The sequence below is a fragment of the Protopterus annectens genome, chromosome 1.part0, assembly GCF_019279795.1.
Source record: "Protopterus annectens isolate FY-2018-M chromosome 1.part0, PAN1.0, whole genome shotgun sequence".
Taxonomy (NCBI): Eukaryota; Metazoa; Chordata; order Ceratodontiformes; family Protopteridae; genus Protopterus; species Protopterus annectens.
Genome location: NC_056725.1, coordinates 497,898,893 through 497,916,580, shown reverse-complemented (window position 1 = coordinate 497,916,580; position 17,688 = coordinate 497,898,893). Strand labels below are relative to the sequence as shown.

General features: G+C 37.5%; 1 protein-coding gene across 1 annotated transcript in view; it reads right to left on the bottom strand.

The window, feature by feature from the left end:
• Positions 1–17,688, bottom strand: part of LOC122793068 — a 970,692-nt gene that overhangs the window by 266,643 nt on the left and 686,361 nt on the right. Inside the window, exons 22-23 of the mRNA XM_044060776.1 lie at positions 12,277–12,466; positions 1,705–1,857 (exon numbers count right to left, since the gene is read on the bottom strand). Coding sequence (XP_043916711.1) covers positions 1,705–1,857; positions 12,277–12,466 — 343 coding nt within the window. The remainder of the gene's footprint in view (positions 1–1,704; positions 1,858–12,276; positions 12,467–17,688) is intronic.

Below are 17,688 nucleotides of genomic sequence, written 5' to 3'. Positions count from 1 at the left end.
AACTACTAACCCTGGGAACTATCACCCTATTAGCCTGATGAGTCTGATATGCAAAGCTATGGAACGCATCACCATGGACCTAATAAACAAGGATATAGGGAATCTCCAAACTCTGGATCCCACACAGTTTGATTTTGTGAAGGGTAGATCAGGCCTGCTCAACTTGGTCGACTTCTTTAAGTCAGAGTCACTACAGCTGTGGATGAAGGCAAGGTGGTTCATACAGCCTACCGTGATCTGGCCAAGGCCTTTGCTACCATTCCCCACTCAGGAATCATAGAAAAACTCACTAAGCTAGGCATCAACCCCTATATCACTAGGTGGGTTGCAAACTGGCTCATAGATAAAACCCACAGTGTGAAAGTAGCTGACTCCAAGTCAGACTACCGACCAGTCATGAGTGGAGTCCCACAGGGTTCAGTCTTGGGTCCTCTCCTGTTTGGTGTCTACTTCTCTGAAGTTGTGGCCAACATGAAGGGACTCTGGCTCCCAAAGTTTGCAGATGATTGCAAGTTGGGAGGTATTATTAACTTCCCAAGTAATGTTGACATCCTGCAGAAAGGCCTTACTGAGACCAACAACTGATGTCAGAACCATGGCCTTAAGCTCAATGCCAAAAAATGTGTTGTCATCCCCTTTGGGAAAAACTAATTTCCCATGAATTACCACATTGATGGTAGTCCACTGAACACAGAAGGCATTATAAGAGATCTGGGAACACAGGTTGACAGCCACCTCTCTTTTGACCACCACATTGCCACTATGGTCAGAAAGTCCTTCTATGTGGCACATCTCATTACTAAGGGTTTTGCATCTAAGAAGAAGGAGGTCATTGCCTCCCTCTACTCTTCCCTCATTAGGCCAATCATCGAGTACAATGCCCCATTTGGCATGTACCTCACTAGACACCTGCAACAACTGGAGAGGCCACAAAAGTACCTCACAAATATGATCCTAGGCCTTAAACACTTGTCCCATAGTGACAGACTCAAAAAACTCCAACTATTCTCTGTCTCATATCACCTATTTAGAGGCGATCTCTGCTTGACTTACAAAGCTATATCTGACCCAGCTCTATTAGAAATGCTACATCTAAAGAAATCTCAATCCCTCTGCACCATACACTCCAGAGACCTTAGCCTCATTACCACAATCAACAGGACATGCTGGAGGGACAGGTTCATAACCCAGAGACTGCCCATGTTATGGAATAGACTTCCCATACATGTCAAACAGAGCACCTCACTGGCCCTCTTCAAGAGAAATCTTGATGAGTGGATGGGAAATAGAAAATTCACCCCGGGAATCACTCCAGTGGCTCTACTAGACAGAGGCACTGGGAAATAATGTCAGGTGGCACAATGTCAGGGTAATCCTATGGGCTAGGTTTGTATAGGCTCCAGGGCCATTAGCCTAGTACACACCTATGAACCTCTGAACCTGTGAACCTATTACACTAAGCTACAGAGGTCCCTTTACAGCTGTGTCACAGACCACAAAGTTAAATATAACATAAATGTAAATTTCGCAACAAAACCATATTTTGGGAGGTATGAGTAGACTGGAATATAAATGAATCTTAGTTATTTCATTAATCATCATCTCTCCCTGCGCACATTTTGGGAAATCCATAATTTAGTACAGCAACAGAAATGTGACCAACAACTGAACTGAGTTTAAACTTACCTGAATGTCAAAACTTACCATCCATGCATGGGCTGAGGAATTATGTTGCACTGTGTTTTTCTCTTTCCTGTTTACATTTTTAGGTCTTTGAATCCATTGATGTTTCTGTGCTCTCCATCTCACCAAAACCCATCCAAGCATGCTTCGCAACTCCTCAATTCGCTCTTTTATCTCACAAAAGAAGGGGAAAAAATAAAGAAGAACAGTAAACATATCAGCCTTGAGTAAATATAAAATCTTCAAACTCTAGATGTCTGAGCTCACATTTTGGGAGTTTAGGGGTAGAGGCAGATTTGAAATGGTTGCCAATACCTCTTCAGCATTGAGGCTGATCCTAATTGTACAGGCAGTAGGGATCCATTGTGTTTACAGACCCTTATGTTAAATGTTGAAAGCACATACCATCCCCTGAGTTTGTGTAACCATGGAGGATACTACTATATAAAAAATGTGGGTGTACGGAGGGAAAACACCTGTGCATGAGATGTAGGGAAATCGCATTCAAATTCACACAGGACTGCTACTCTGCTTTTTAACATCAGTTCTCAAAGAAACAGTCTGCTAATTGATTGGGACTTGAAATACTGTATCATATCCTTTTACAATTGTCGTTACCAAAAATCCCAACCCATTATTGACCTCACAGGCAAAGTGCCGTCACTGATAATAAATGCAAATGAAACAAAATGTGATAATTCACAGTAAAATAAAAATGAAAGCAAAAATCTAAAAACAACATGACCAGTCAGATCATTATTCCTAATGAACTAACTTGCATCCCTTTAAGGCTGCCTTAAAGGGAACACATCTGTTCAAACGTGGATATCTGTCAGCTTGAAGTCTTAAGATCCATAATAATTCAGCTTTCTCTGTAAAACTAATCAAGTCAGTCCCTCTACAATTTGAATGTACATGTAATATTCTAAATGAGACTGTATGTCCATGATGTTCTATAATATGTTTAGCCAGTGCATTTTTAATGTTACCTTTCCTTATGTCATATAGATGTCTCATTATTCTGTCTTTTAACTTTTTATTAGTTTTTCCTACATAAAAACTTATACATAAGTTACAGGTAGCTAGGTAACTACATTTCAGTGCAACAATCCATATAGGCATAGGGTTTAAACACAAAATTCAGCTTCGGATGTTGAAAAAACCTGTTCCTTAGAAATAAATGTGCAGGTAAGACATGTCCGACAGGCATAGGTACCAGTTCTAACAAAGGGTATACTAGCTTCATTTAACTTTACATTGCCACATAATTGTCTTTTCAAATTTACGGAGTTCTAAAGAAAAATCTAGGAAATTCTCCGACCCAGGAAGCCATCTTCTCATCTATGGCTAGACATTTCCAATTCTTGTGCATAATATTACAAATGGAACCTACATCATTCGTATACCTGGTGTCAAATCTTATGCCACCATCTCTATTATTGCTACTAACCATCTGATTACTAATGGCATGTCTTTATCAGAAAAAGGGTCTATATATTGTACTTCTTCCATCATAGACCTGTTCCTTACTTTCAGCCAATAACTTCACATTGTATCCCTTTTGTGTAAAGTTATTGGTAATGGCTTCAACCATGTTGTTAAAGTCTGTTTCAAGGGTACATAATCTTGAGGATCTCATATATTGGCCCTTTACAATATTAGGATAGATGTGTCTAGCATGCATGCTGTGTGGAGTTAATAAGTTATTTTTCCAACATTTCTTATGATATAACAAGGTGTTTAAATTACCCTTGACATCAATATCCAAGTATACATATAAAATGTCTATCCCCTTATCTGAACATAACATAGTAAACTCTAAAAAAATCTGTTGTATTATTCAAGTATCTCACAAACATATCTAATTCATGTTTTGTGCCTCCCTGTAAAATAAGTACATTGGCTACAAATCGACAATAAAATATTAGTTGTTCAGAATACTCATTGTTGAGAACACATAATCTTTATCAGTTTACTTAAAACCAAATTGGCATAGGAATTTGTACAGGGAGTGCCCATGGCAACTCCCCATTGTTGTAGGTAGATCCTATCTGCATATAAAAACATTATTCTTTAGAATAAGATCCAGTAAAAGACACAAAGTATTTGTGGTTTTGGTGGTGAAATCACTCCTAAAGGTTAATAAATGTTTTATGGCTTCAGTGCCATAATCATTAGGAATAGATATAAACAATTTTTTAACATCTAAGGTTGGAAACAATAGCACATAGGCATTTCCCCTTTGATTTAAAAGCTCATATAAATCTTTCAAGAATTGTTTAGCATTCTTTAAGATATTTGAATAGGTGGTTAATAACCGTCTTTAGCCTCCTTTCTACAAAAATAGAACATTGTTGCGTCACCCAACCCTCCCCGGCCACAATAGGGCATAGGGGTGGATTCTTAGCATTTTTATGCACTTTGGAAAATCCTTTAATTAATGGTATAACAGCATGTAAATCACATAAAAAATCATACATAGATATCAATACATCTAGTGATCAGTAAATCATATAAAGTATCATGTACATATTTAATGATTGCTTGCACTTTAAATTTAGTTATAACTATATAAGTGGCTTCTTTGTTCAACATCAGCAGCATACATTCATGACAATCAGCTGAATTCATTACTACAACTGACCCTCCTCTTATCCACTGGCATTATACATATATTCACATTATTTTTCAATGTTATCAGTGCTCGTTGTTCTTTTTTATTTAAATTATAAAAACTCTTCTTATGTTTGGAATAAAGAAGAGTACATATATCATCCTCACATGCTTTAACAAATGTATTCACATGTGAGGGCGACTGCGGCACAAACAGGCTCGGCTTCCTGAGACTCATAGTATTTGATGTATAATTGTTACCAAACATTAAATTTAATGTCACATTATGTGCAAAAAGTCTCAAGTCAAACAAAACTTTACATACATTACAAAATACTGCAAGAATAAAACTTAGTTCCTTGTTCAATACTGAGAGTTCTTTAGGCTGTAAAACATAATCAGATAAATTAAATATCAAGTCATTCATCTCAAGATTTTCCTGACAGCTTCCGTTCTCTCCATGGAGTGCTTCTGCTTGTGGCGACCTCTGCTGGTTGAATGTGATACAGAGAAAGCTGAATTATGGATCTTAAGACTTCAAGCTGACAGATATTCAGGTTTGGACAGATGTGTTCTCGTTAAGGCAGCCTTAAAGGGATGCAAGTTAGTTCATTAGGAATAATCATTTGACTGGTCAATTTTTTAGATTTTATTCTTTATTGGCTGATTATATGTTTAAAAGATGTATTGGAAGTTTGTATTTTAGGTATGATGAAGCGTTTGTATGCAACGCAAAAGCGAGCGCTTGTCTTGTTATTAAAGTTCTTTTATGCCTTTAGCCATGGTGGCCCTGCTGTATTATGCTTTCATTCTATATTGCATACGTTTGTGTAGCTGGGACCTTAAAGGACTGCTGGCTCGACCTCTTATCAGTAAAATAAAAATGAAAAAATTATTCATTTACCTTTGCTTGTTTTGCAACTTCCTCAGTATTCAGAGATCTTTCTTCATCTTGAATGCCCTACATAGTAAGTCTGAGACTTCTCATTACCCTTTTACATTTTCAACTCCAATATTAAGGCTCCCACAACTGGCAAAATTGCTTATGCTGATTAGATTTCTGCAAAACAGTATTCAGTGCGGATTTACAGAGGTTAAGAATGCTAAAGTCAAAACACTATTTTAGTCAGTTAGGGATTATTTCAAATTATTTTTAGTGTGTTATAATAATTTTCTTCTTACTAATTAATTTAGAAGCATTCTCTTGTCACTATTTATAAAACTCATTTTCACAGACACCATCTCCTTAGAAAATACCTGGCAGTCACTCTGCAGTTGGAATGGTAGACATCTTATGCGTTCCTAATATCTACATCTGGGAAACCAGTGTCACAAGTTTTAGTTGTTGATGTGAAATGTTTCAGCTTGATATTTTTGATTGCCAATGAAAAGCTGACTGCAGTAGAACATTTCAGTGTACAACTCAGTTGTAAAAACATGTATTTATGATCTGAATTTACTTATATTTGAAGAAAACAGAAAATTACAGCATATATATGTGCCAAAACTTATTAATTCCATCTCAAAATCAGCATGGAATATTGATTTTTCTGATGATTTGTTCTACATTATATAGGAACATTTCAGTGTACAACTCAGTTGTAAAAACATGTATTTATGATCTGAATTTACTTATATTTGAAGAAAACAGAAAATTACAGCATATATATGCGCCAAAACTTATTAATTCCATCTCAAAATCAGCATGGAATATTGATTTTTCTGATCATTTGTTCTACATTATATAGGAAGCCAACCTGGAGGAATACGCTCTTAACGTTTGATAGTATGCATCCCAGATACGTCTTCCCTGGCATCATAAAGAGCCAATTTATTAGAATAAAAAGACTCTGCAAAGATACTCGTAATTTACATCTTGAAGCAAATCGCTTAGAAAGCTTATTCAGGGAGAGAGGATATGACTCCAGCTTAATTTCAGCTATCAGAAGCAACATAATTGATAATACATTGTCTGAGAATCAGCACATATGCACCAGGAAAAGAAAAAATTCCATTGGACACAATGAACTTATATCAGTAACTTTGAATTACACGAGCATTGTTAATGACATCAAGAGAATTTTTTATAATAATTGGAAAATACTAACCATAGATCCCATGGTCAAGAAATTGGTAGGGGATAGACCCCATTTTATGTTTAAAAACAGTTTGAATTTGAAACAACTATTATGTAATGATAAAAACAGAGTTGAAATTTCACCTTTGCTCTCTAGCCACAAGAGAGGTACGTTTCCTTGCTATAACTGTAAGAGATGTGGCTCCATTTCAAAAAAGATAGAATTCCAACACCCCACACTGAATTTTATTTTTCAGCCAAAATTCTTTGCTAACTGTTGTACCAAGAATCTCATTTATCTTGCCACTTGTAAGAATTGCTCAGCTTTTTATGTAGGCCTTACTAAAAGATGCCTAAAAGATAGGATATATGGCCACTTATATGATATTCGCAAGAAGAACGATTTAAATGCTTTAGCGAAACATATCATGGAATATCCCCTTCATGACTTTGAGTTCAGGGTACTAGAGATAGTTAGATTAAACAAGAGATGTGGAGACAATGTGCTTTTGCTGAACAACAAGGAATTAAAATGGATTTTGAGATTAGCTGCACACATACCTCCTGGGATTAATAATCAAGTTTCGATCAAACCTGTTTTGGAAGCTAGATAAGCCCCCAATACTGATTTCTCTGTGATCTCTTCTTTGATGTTTTATGACATTCAGCCATTATAATAGTACATTTTTAATGATACATTTTACTTCATTTTATTCACATTCATATATTCATTCTTATTTATTCATTTATTTATAAAATATATTTCTACATTTGCATCCATATTTATATGTATTTGATTGAATATTTATAATGGTTAGTTTTTAACAATAAATATTTTAATAATAATTTAAATACATATGCATTAATTTATTAAAATAATTTACCTCATATATATACATGCACTTCATCTCACTTTGCACATAAAATATTGAGTTTTCACATTCACTCATCTGATATATTTATACACACATATTTCTTGAAGGTTTTTGATACTACATGTTCAACCTTTTATATTCCATCACACATGTGCATCATTACGATTTATATTTATTATAAATTGTCATTAGTTACCTTGCATCTATTAAGCAGTTATTATATGTGTATATATTAAAATATAGATAGGACAGTTTATATAATTAATTAATGATATTCATTCATATTAGATAATCATTAATGTTCATTCTTACTATATCTGTATTGAAATTTAATTAATTTATTTAATTTATTTTGTCTCTCTCATGTGCAATAGTCTGTTAGTCTGTATTCATTTATTTATTTATTTATTTATTCATCATTTACTTATTTAATAGGAGTTTTTATTATGAATATTTATTATGAATATTTATTGTGCTTTTTGTATCTCTATATGCATACGATGAGTCACTCATGCAGTCATTGGTCTGTTTAGTGCATTATTTATTCACTCGCTGCGAGCATTCTGCTGCAGACTTGAATATCAGCTGGAGAAACTGTTTGTAAACATCATTGCTTACTATAGAATTTTGAGTCTTTTTCAAGCCTGCGCATTCACACAAAGTTTCTAATTGATTAATCATTTAATTAATTGACAAAGTGTATAATTTATTGGTTTTAATTTGGCGCCTTTTCTTACTTATCTGTATAAATAGATGTGCTAGAAATGTTATTTGTACTGTCTGATGAAGCGTAGTGGTGACTACGCGAAAGCGCTTACCTATTAAAATTGTTTTGTGTCTACACATTGGATTCGTGATTATAAAAGAAGGAAACTGTTTTTATTCTGTTGACTGTGTTATGCTGACTTCTCATGAACTTTGAGTTGTTCATTGATTGAGACAAGTATTTTCACCTTTTCGTGGTGGGAGAGCCTGGTTTTTATCATCATTTTCACAGACACCATCTCCTTAGAAAATACCTGGCAGTCACTCTGCAGTTGGAATGGTAGACATCTTATGCGTTCCTAATATCTACATCTGGGAAACCAGTGTCACAAGTTTTAGTTGTTGATGTGAAATGTTTCAGCTTGATATTTTTGATTGCCAATGAAAAGCTGACTGCAGTAGAACATTTCAGTGTACAACTCAGTTGTAAAAACATGTATTTATGATCTGAATTTACTTATATTTGAAGAAAACAGAAAATTACAGCATATATATGCGCCAAAACTTATTAATTCCATCTCAAAATCAGCATGGAATATTGATTTTTCTGATGATTTGTAATGGCCCAGCTAAACTGCTGCTTTGCAGATGCAAATCTTTTTTTCATAGTAAAAGCCATTAAGTCTGACTCTAAAATGTTGTCATTGAAACTCAAGCACTGTTTATTAGCTCATCAGACTACAGTATGGTACAAGCTCATCTGTATATGTTAAATAATGCATTTATTTTAAAAGTCACATAGTCTACTAACAAGCCAGTTTTACATAGAGACTCCAAAACACAAGGAAGCAAAGTGATTAGTTTAAATGATAAAATATACTATTCAGAACTAATGGTCTTCAGCATTATAATCTAATGGTTTCTGTCCTTTGATATGAAGTGGGCATTTAACTGCTAATCACTGTAGTGATCCCACAGCAATTGATTCCACAATGTACAAAGAATGTGTTAGCGCACAACCCATAATACTGCTACACACTTACTTCTCTTTCCATCAGACACAGCAGAAATTGCAGAAAGATTACTTACAAAACGAAAAAGTCTTTAAACTACAGCTTTCCAGTTAAGCATCTTTTCAACATCCTTCTTGCAAGGTGGCATTTTCCCATACAACCACCTCTACGTGATTCTTTCCAATGAGGTAATAATGAAAACCTTAACATGTACACAACAGGGGAGTTTATTCCATAAATTCTACCCAAGAAAAAAAGAAATGTGATTGTTTAGCTGATAAAGCATTTAATATTTGAACATGCACTGAATACTCTATATATTTTCTGCGTTTATATAGATTAGAAATGACTACCATATCATCCTGTATTTTATGAGTTAAGCATAACATTTGATATGGAAAGTCGTAATCAATTTGTGGTGGACTGCAGATCAATGAATACACCCCCAGCATGACTAAGAGCTGGACCTCTCCAGTGTCATAATTTATTATCCCACCCCCTAGGCCATCTGTCTTTGTCACCACCTAATACTGAGAAGTTTTGTTACACATATGCCAATGATAGACATGTAGACAAGAGTATGTTTTCAAAATGTCCTCTAATCAGTATGCTATAAATGCCTGCAAACTGTTTTCATATGTCAGAACTCTCATCTTTTTAGCTTATAAAGGACAAAGACAGTGCACTGCATTTTAGATCTAGTCAAAATATTAAACAAAGTAATTAGAATTGTTGCACCTCTACCTTTGAGAAGTTTTATATATGCTGCTCATAGAACTTAGGCACCTAAGACTGCATATGTTTGACACTATTTCTTGATAGTGTAGGTGACTGGCAAGCAAATTGCTACAGTTTAAATGCAAAAAAATAATAATAATAACAACTAAAACCTGAGCAATGATTAAATGTAATGTACATGGCCACCTGGATGGTGCACCAGTAGAAAGAAAGGATGTTTTTTTTGGTCTTCACTTGAAGAGCTGGGGGGAGGGGTGACACAGAAGCAGTAGAATGGGCATCTTACAATTTTTGCACAAGTCCTTTTCTTTGCTCTTGACTAAGAGTTGAGGCGGTGGAGTGCTAGATGTTGAGACTGGAATAGGCACTGGTTTAGGCAGCTACAGTTCTGCCAATGACCCTGGGTCAAGCAGAAGCTTTGGCGTTGAAGTAGTCAAGTAGGAGATCTTAACCACTTAAAGACCTGCTTTCTTCTCTTCTGGTTATTGTTGCCTCATAGAGAAGACTATTGAGGTATAAAGCCAAAGCTCTAATACTCAGTCAGACTCACATCAGATCCCTTGTACAAATCCAACTCCTGGTTTGATTATATTGAATGCTAAGAGGTGCTAGGAAGTCCTTCTCCTGTATTAGACAACAGCCATGTTACTACCAGTGTGAAACCCAGATACAGAATTTTTAATTGCCCTGTGTGAATGAAAAGGTCTTAGAAGAAGCCTTCCCCGGTGTACTCTACCCAAAAGTGGACTAAGAAATTTTATCTTTAGAAACTAGGTAAGATTCCAGGTAGTAAAGGAACTCATAGCCATCAGAGATAAACTTTGCTTTGACTGAGAACTAAATCAAAATCTATGATTTAAGTATATATTGGTAAATGGAACTATTTTAAATCAAGTTTAAGTACATATTGGAAAATAAAATTCTTTTCATTCAAATTTCCTATTCTGTTGTTTGTTTCCTTTCCTTTTCTTTCCTCAAAAAGTTAAAAGTCAGTGGTGTATCTCTTTTAAAGACACAATGGAAAGAGATTAAGAGTCGGTGATTATGGCTTTTTTTTGTACTTGCAGACTTACCCTTTGCACACAAGCACAGGCATGTTTGAGGTATGGTGACCCAGTGACACTTATGTTTCACATACTAGCTAGCAATTACTGCATGTTTTGTGGCAGGCTGGAGAGTTACCCATTATGGTGTCTTCTGCTTTGATAACAAGCATTTGCTGGGTGTTAGTCTTGCACTACAGTACGGATGCCTCCCTCACCCTGGCTGCATCCAGCCATTCATGCCTTCTTGTCTGTTTCATGTAGTGTATGTCACTAGACAGTCCCAGATCATATGGGTCACAGTTTAGGCTTCACACCTCTGTGAAATGCAAACAGGACTGCAGTAGGGACAAACTATTAAAATGTTATTGGAATAGTCCATTATGGTGACACAACAATGTCTGCTACCTCAGGCTAATGTGTGGCAATTTGGCCAATCTGCAGTGTGTGCAGAATTTTGCTGGGAAATCACTATTTAGTACAGCTTGAACTACACCAGTCTTGTAGCATCTACACTGGGTAATGAATGCAGCCTTATGATTATTTAGGAATTTGATTCTCACCTATCACATTCTTCAGATTCTAGATCCTGTTTATTTAAAGGCGTTCCTTGAGACTCTTTTGTTTCAGCTAAGCACCACAAGTGCTCAGGGGAGAGAGCCTGTTAGTAGCTGCATGAGCACATTTAGAAACCTTGGTCAGACTATCCCTTGCATATTTTGCCTCAGTATTGTGGGACCAGCTACCCTTTCAGTGGTTTCTGTGCCACCCCACCTCTAAACTCTTCAGATGAAGAGCAAAAAAAAAGTTTGTTCCTTCTACTGGTACACCAGTCAGGTGACCAGCTACATGACACACCCACCCTCCCTCCTATACCAGCCATCCGATTTTTGTTCCTGTGCCCCTCTTTCCTTACATTTTAATAAAATAAAAAAAATATATTTTTCTTTTAAATGATAGCAAACTGCTTGCTACAAATGTAGCAAACAGTTGTCACAGTTTACACCCTGCACAAAGCGCTACAGCACTCAGATTTTATTTAAAAAATTATTTTTTTACATTTAAACTGCAGCAAACTGCAAATGTAGCAAACAGTTGGTACAGTTTATACTCCTCAAAGAGTGCTATAGCGCAGAGTTTTAATTAAAAAAAAAAAAAGAGAAACAAATTATTTTTTTGCATTTAAATTGTAGCAAACTGCTTGCTACAACATAGCATGCAGTTGCTACAGCCTACAACACACTGGGTGTGCTACAGAGATCAGGGTTGACTGCAAATGCAATACCGGAGTTTTAAAAGCTGGTACGCATTAAACAATGATTGGAATCTGCTGATTGCAGCCCCTCCAACACTTGGCATCCAGGGCAGTTGCCCCTTTTACTCATTTGCAGCTATGCTACACATTATTAGTAGAAAAAGTAAGCAACCTGCCTCGGCACCACTGGTCAAATGATACATCTGCAGTTTTCTGGCTAAGTGGAGGCCATAAGCAATTTATTTTCTCGTCTTGATTTATATGTTACACTTACTGTTTCTGTCAAATGGTGTCCTTTGTTAACAAGACTCTGCCCAGCTACTGCTAGCTCCTCAAATTCCCTGAACTTCTCTTCAATCCTTCTGTCCATCTCTTTCTTCTGCACTGCATGGGCTCCAGCAAGCTCATTTGCTGTGACTGACACTTCAGAAACAATACAAGATCTTGTGTCTTCTGTCCAGGAACTAGGAATAAGATAACAAGCAAGTAAAACAAGAAGAACTTCAATGAATACAGAGTCATCATAAAATACTCGCTTTACATTGTTTTGCATTTGCTAAACAGAAGACGACAGGAAACTATCTAGTCTACCCTTTAAAGTGTCTTAATATTCTACTTTCCTCCATACACTTTGTGACCTGTTACATGCCTCTGAGGATTTGTTCTCTACCACTCATTCCAGTAATTCATTCCAATGGTTCACAGCTCTCTCCATGAAAAATGCTTTCAGAAATAGAGAGAACATATAGACAGGCACACAAATATATATATATATATATATATATATATATATATATATATATATATATATATATATATATATATATATATATATATATATATTTAAGGAGAGAGACAGAGAGATTAGACATAGATATAGGTACATATAAACATGATATGCATACACATATGGTTTAGGCAACAGTTGTGAGTGATATTCAGGAATATGCCCTTTCCTCGGGGACTGTGTGGTCTCAGAGTTGGAATAAATAAGTAGCAAGGAGTGCAGTGGGTGCAGTGGGGCCTCTTCGCTCCAAAAGCACTGTTTTCTTACTTGTGTGTCAATGTTAATGCTGCTGACATGGCAGTCATTTGACAGTTGATAGTATACCTATATATCTATCTATCTATATATATATCTATATATATATATATATATATATATATATATATATATATATGTGTGTGTTTGTGTGTATGTGTATATATACACACACACACACACACACACACACACACAGTGTTTCACACACACTCTCACACACACACACTCTCACATACGTGCACACAGACACACACACACACACACACACACACACACACACACACACACACACACACACACACACACACACACACACACACACACACACACACACACACACAATAGAACTTACCTTTATGTTCTCATGTTTGTTGCTGACAGCATTACTTAGTTTCTGTTAAATGCATTACTGGACTCCCTCAGTTTTCATCTGTACTTCTTCTGATATGGACACTGAAAAATGTGTATATAGTACCCTTTCTATGAGCCAGGGCCTTTCAACATCAGTCAATTTGTGCATAAAAATAGGCATATGGGCAGTTAATGAGTTGCTTCCTGTCATCCAGAGCTTGATTTTCTGACTGTCTATGTGTGACTCTGTTTATGTCACTTAACTACACATTGCTACTATGCTGTGCCTGAAATAGGTCCTCTAGGAAAAGTACTCTACTCCAATTAAGAAATACAAATAATAAAGTATTTACTTTGTTTTGCAAATGCAGAGGAGATAACCTTTTGACAGATGGATGCCTCAGAAGGTGGGAATGCATTATCCAGCAGTAGGGTGTATGTGTTCTGTGGCAATGTACTGCCTACCTGCAGTTCTGGTTATATCATACATGTGTACAATAGTGCTTTCCAGCTTGGTCGTCCTTCTACAGCTCAAGTTGTGGAAAAGTAGCAGAACAGGCCATATTATCATGAGTCATCCCTAGATTCTGTGTCTGATGCTTGGTCATCAGTGTATGCTAGGTTTTCCTCTCAAGAGTGAGACCATGGTATCTCTGGTGGTGGTGGTAGCCTTGAGAGTTCTCTGTGTACTGTGTTAGCCACTCAAGAGGGGTTGACTTCTCTCTTATAGGGTCATAGGAAGTTACTAGGCTAATAGCCCTAGAGCGCTTACAAACCTAGCCAAGTTCTACCTTTATTTCAACAATCAGCACAGATGGCCCCTTTCCAAAAGGGACGCGGGTGGAACCCCCAAGGTGAATTTACGGTTACTCATACAGTCATCCAGATTGTGTTTGAAGTGGGCCAGTGAGGTGCTGTACATGAAATGAAATGGGAGTCCATTTCAACTGTATGTTAACCTCTGGGAGACAAATCTGTCCCTCCAGCAGGTTCTGTTAATGTCACCTATCAGGTTAAGGTCTTTAAAGCGAGTAACCCATGTATCATTTGACTTGCAGATATGCAGTATTTCCAATAAAGCAGGGTCATAGATTGCCTTACATGCAAGGCATAGATTGCCTCTGAGTAATCTGTATGAAAAAGAATAAAGTGACAGTGATTTCAGATGATCCACATAAGACAAATGCTGAAGACCTTGAATTTTCCTTGTGGGGAACCTTTGTGGTCTCTCCAATTGCTGCATGTGCTTGGAAAGGTACATACCAAAAGAGGCATATTATTCAATTATTGGTCTGATGGGGGAGGAGTACAGAGAGGTTATAAATTCTTTTTTTCTGGATGCAACGCCTTTACTTATGAGATGAGCAATACAGAATGCCCTTCTCACCACTGTGGAGACATTGTGATCAAAGGCAAAGTTACTGTGAACCTGTGTGCTCAGGTCTTTTACTGCTGGGTGCGTACTTAGGGTGTTGTTATTGATGTAGTAGTTAGCAGGAATATCGCTCTTACCAAAAGGGATGATAATACATTTTTTTGCATTGAGTTTAAGGCCATGACTTTGGTAACAATCATTTGTTTGTGTAAGACCCTCTTGTAGGATGTTGATATCATTTGGAGATTCTGTGACTGCTCCCAGGTTGCAGTCATCAGCAAACTTTGTCAGCCACAGACATTTAGTTTTAGCTTGTATTTTGGAGAAATAGATTCCAAACAGTAGAGGTCCCAGGACTGATCTCTGTGGAAAACCACTGGTTACAGGTCTGCTGTTGGAGGTGGATTCCCCTATTTTGACTATATGGGTTATGTCAGTGAACCAGTTATCGACCCATCTAATGATATAAGGGTCAATACCTGGCTGAGTTTATCAATGATGCCTAAGTAAGAATAGTGTCAAAAGCCTTGGCTAAGTCTAAGTAGGCTATATGCACAAATTTCTCCTAGTCCAGGGACTTGGCAACTGTCTCAAAGAAGTCCACCACATTTAACAGGCATGATCTCCCTTTGACAAATCCAAACTGAATAGGGTCAAGTGTTTGGATATTATGTATATCTTTGTTGATAAGATCCATGATGATTCACCCCATGGCCTTGCAGATAAGGCTAGTCAGGCTAATAGGTCTATAGTTCCCAGGGTCAGTGGAAGCACCACCTTTGAGCAAGGGGATAATAGTAGCCATTTTCCATTCAGCTGGGATGAAACTAGAGCTTAGACTATGATTGGAAAGTGGTGTTGCTAATTCTTGTTTAAGCCTGTGTAGGATGCAACTTGGGATGTTATCAGGCCCCACAGATGCTGTATTTTGGCCTTAGAGAGGGCATTCATGACCTTCTCTTTAGAGATACAAGGTAGAGGACAGGTGGCAGGGATATCATGGGGTACTTGTGGTGGGGACGGGGGGAGGGTGAAGTTTTTACAGAACCTGTTGGCTAGCAGGTTAGCTATGTCCATAGGCTCAGTATATGTGGTATCATTAACTACCAGTTCAGTACAAATCTGGGCCTTTCCTTTCTGGTTACAGATGTAACTAAAGAATGCCTTGTGGTTGTCCTTAATTGAGAAAGCTAATTTGGATTCATAGTTTGCTTTGGAGGACTTTACAAGAAGTCTTATTTGCTTGTTTAAGCTGAGGAGGGAGTGTTCCCAGTTTAGGGCTTGCTCTCTCTTACTCTTAGACAGCAATTTCTTCTTCTTATTGTAAAGCCTGTTAATGGCAGTTGTCCACCAGGCATGTTTGCTCTTCTTTGAGGAGCTTGTTTTGCTACTATCAGGTACAGCCAAGTCAATGCAGTTATACAGGTCTTTGTATAAAGCATTGGTGTAGATCTTGGTGTAGTTACCAGTTCCATCTGAGGGGGAGGTGCAGTAAACCTGTATAAACCATCCTGTAAGAGGTTATAATCTGCTTTGGAGACATTTTCTAACTTAGTTTCTCCTGATTTTGGTGTGTGGGGGGGGGGAGTCAGGTGTGACAGTTACTTCAAATGAGACTGATTTCTGGTCAGATCTCACCAGGGAAGACCTCACAGTGGGGGTGCTACAGTTGTCCCCATATTGGTAGCACCAGATCTAGGATGTTGGCACTCCTTGTGGTGGTATCAACCAGCTGGTCCAGGGCATTGGAGTTAACAAAGTCATGGATCCTTTGGACAACTGAGTTTGAGCATGAGTAATTTACCCAGTCAATGGATGGGTAGTTAAAGTCACCCAAAACCATGGTGTTTGGATGTATCTTGATAGACTCAAGTAGATCCAAATAGGCAGAGTGAGTGCCCTGATTCATGGAGGGGGTCCTGTAGCTGGTAATGACTTGAACAGGTGTCCTACCAGCAGTTAATTGCCCCTGAAGTGTCTCCAGGGAATCACACTCTTTAACCACTCTGGAGGTGTATTTATCATTAATGAATATTGATACACCACCTCCTTTAGTTTTCATGCCTTCAGTTTGTGGTTTGAATGTGTGGAAGGAGGTGTAGCCCAGTATGTTTGGAGTTTTCTCCACAGCCTTGAACCAGGTCTCCATGACTGCACAAATGTCTAAGTTTTCCAAGGTGAGGACTGCTTCCAGTTAGTGCAGTTTCATGTTAAGACTCTTAGCATTTAGTAGCATAATCCCTTCAGTTGTTTTTAGATGGAGGTTTTACTTCAGGAATTTTGTTTTTGAGACACTGCCTAAAAAAGGCAATATGGGGTGGCAAGAGCCTTAGCCAGTAGCTGAAATCCTAGGGGTGACAGATGAAGACCAACTCTGGCAAAGCATCGAGGTCTGTCGATCATGTCATCCCAGGCTGAAAGATACTGTATCCCCTTATAATGACACCAGAAACTAAGCCAATTGTTGAAGTCAATCATTTTCTGTTTGTACTGAGGCATAATTCTAGGTGAAAGTAAAATGCTCCTCAAGGCTAGGGACATACCTGCCTGAGACACATAGTCCAAGAGCTCAGTCATGTCTCTCTTCATATAGTTCAAAGAGGTACATCTCAAGTCATTCACACAAACAGAGACTATGACAGAGTCATAACAGTACCTGTTTTTGAGAGACTTGAGTGCCTGTGTGATATGGCAGATCCTGGCACCTGACAGACAGCTGACCAAGACCTTTTCCTTATCCAGCCTGGTGAGAGTTGGGCAGCATGGGTCTACACTGGTATCCCAGTATCATTTTTGAAGGACAGACACTGTTACTGTGCACTGGCATTTGGATGTCTGCCTTGGCAATATGGAGTGCCTTCTTCCTTAATTGGTGGAGTGGAGCAACAAACAAGCCCACCCATCTAGCCATCATA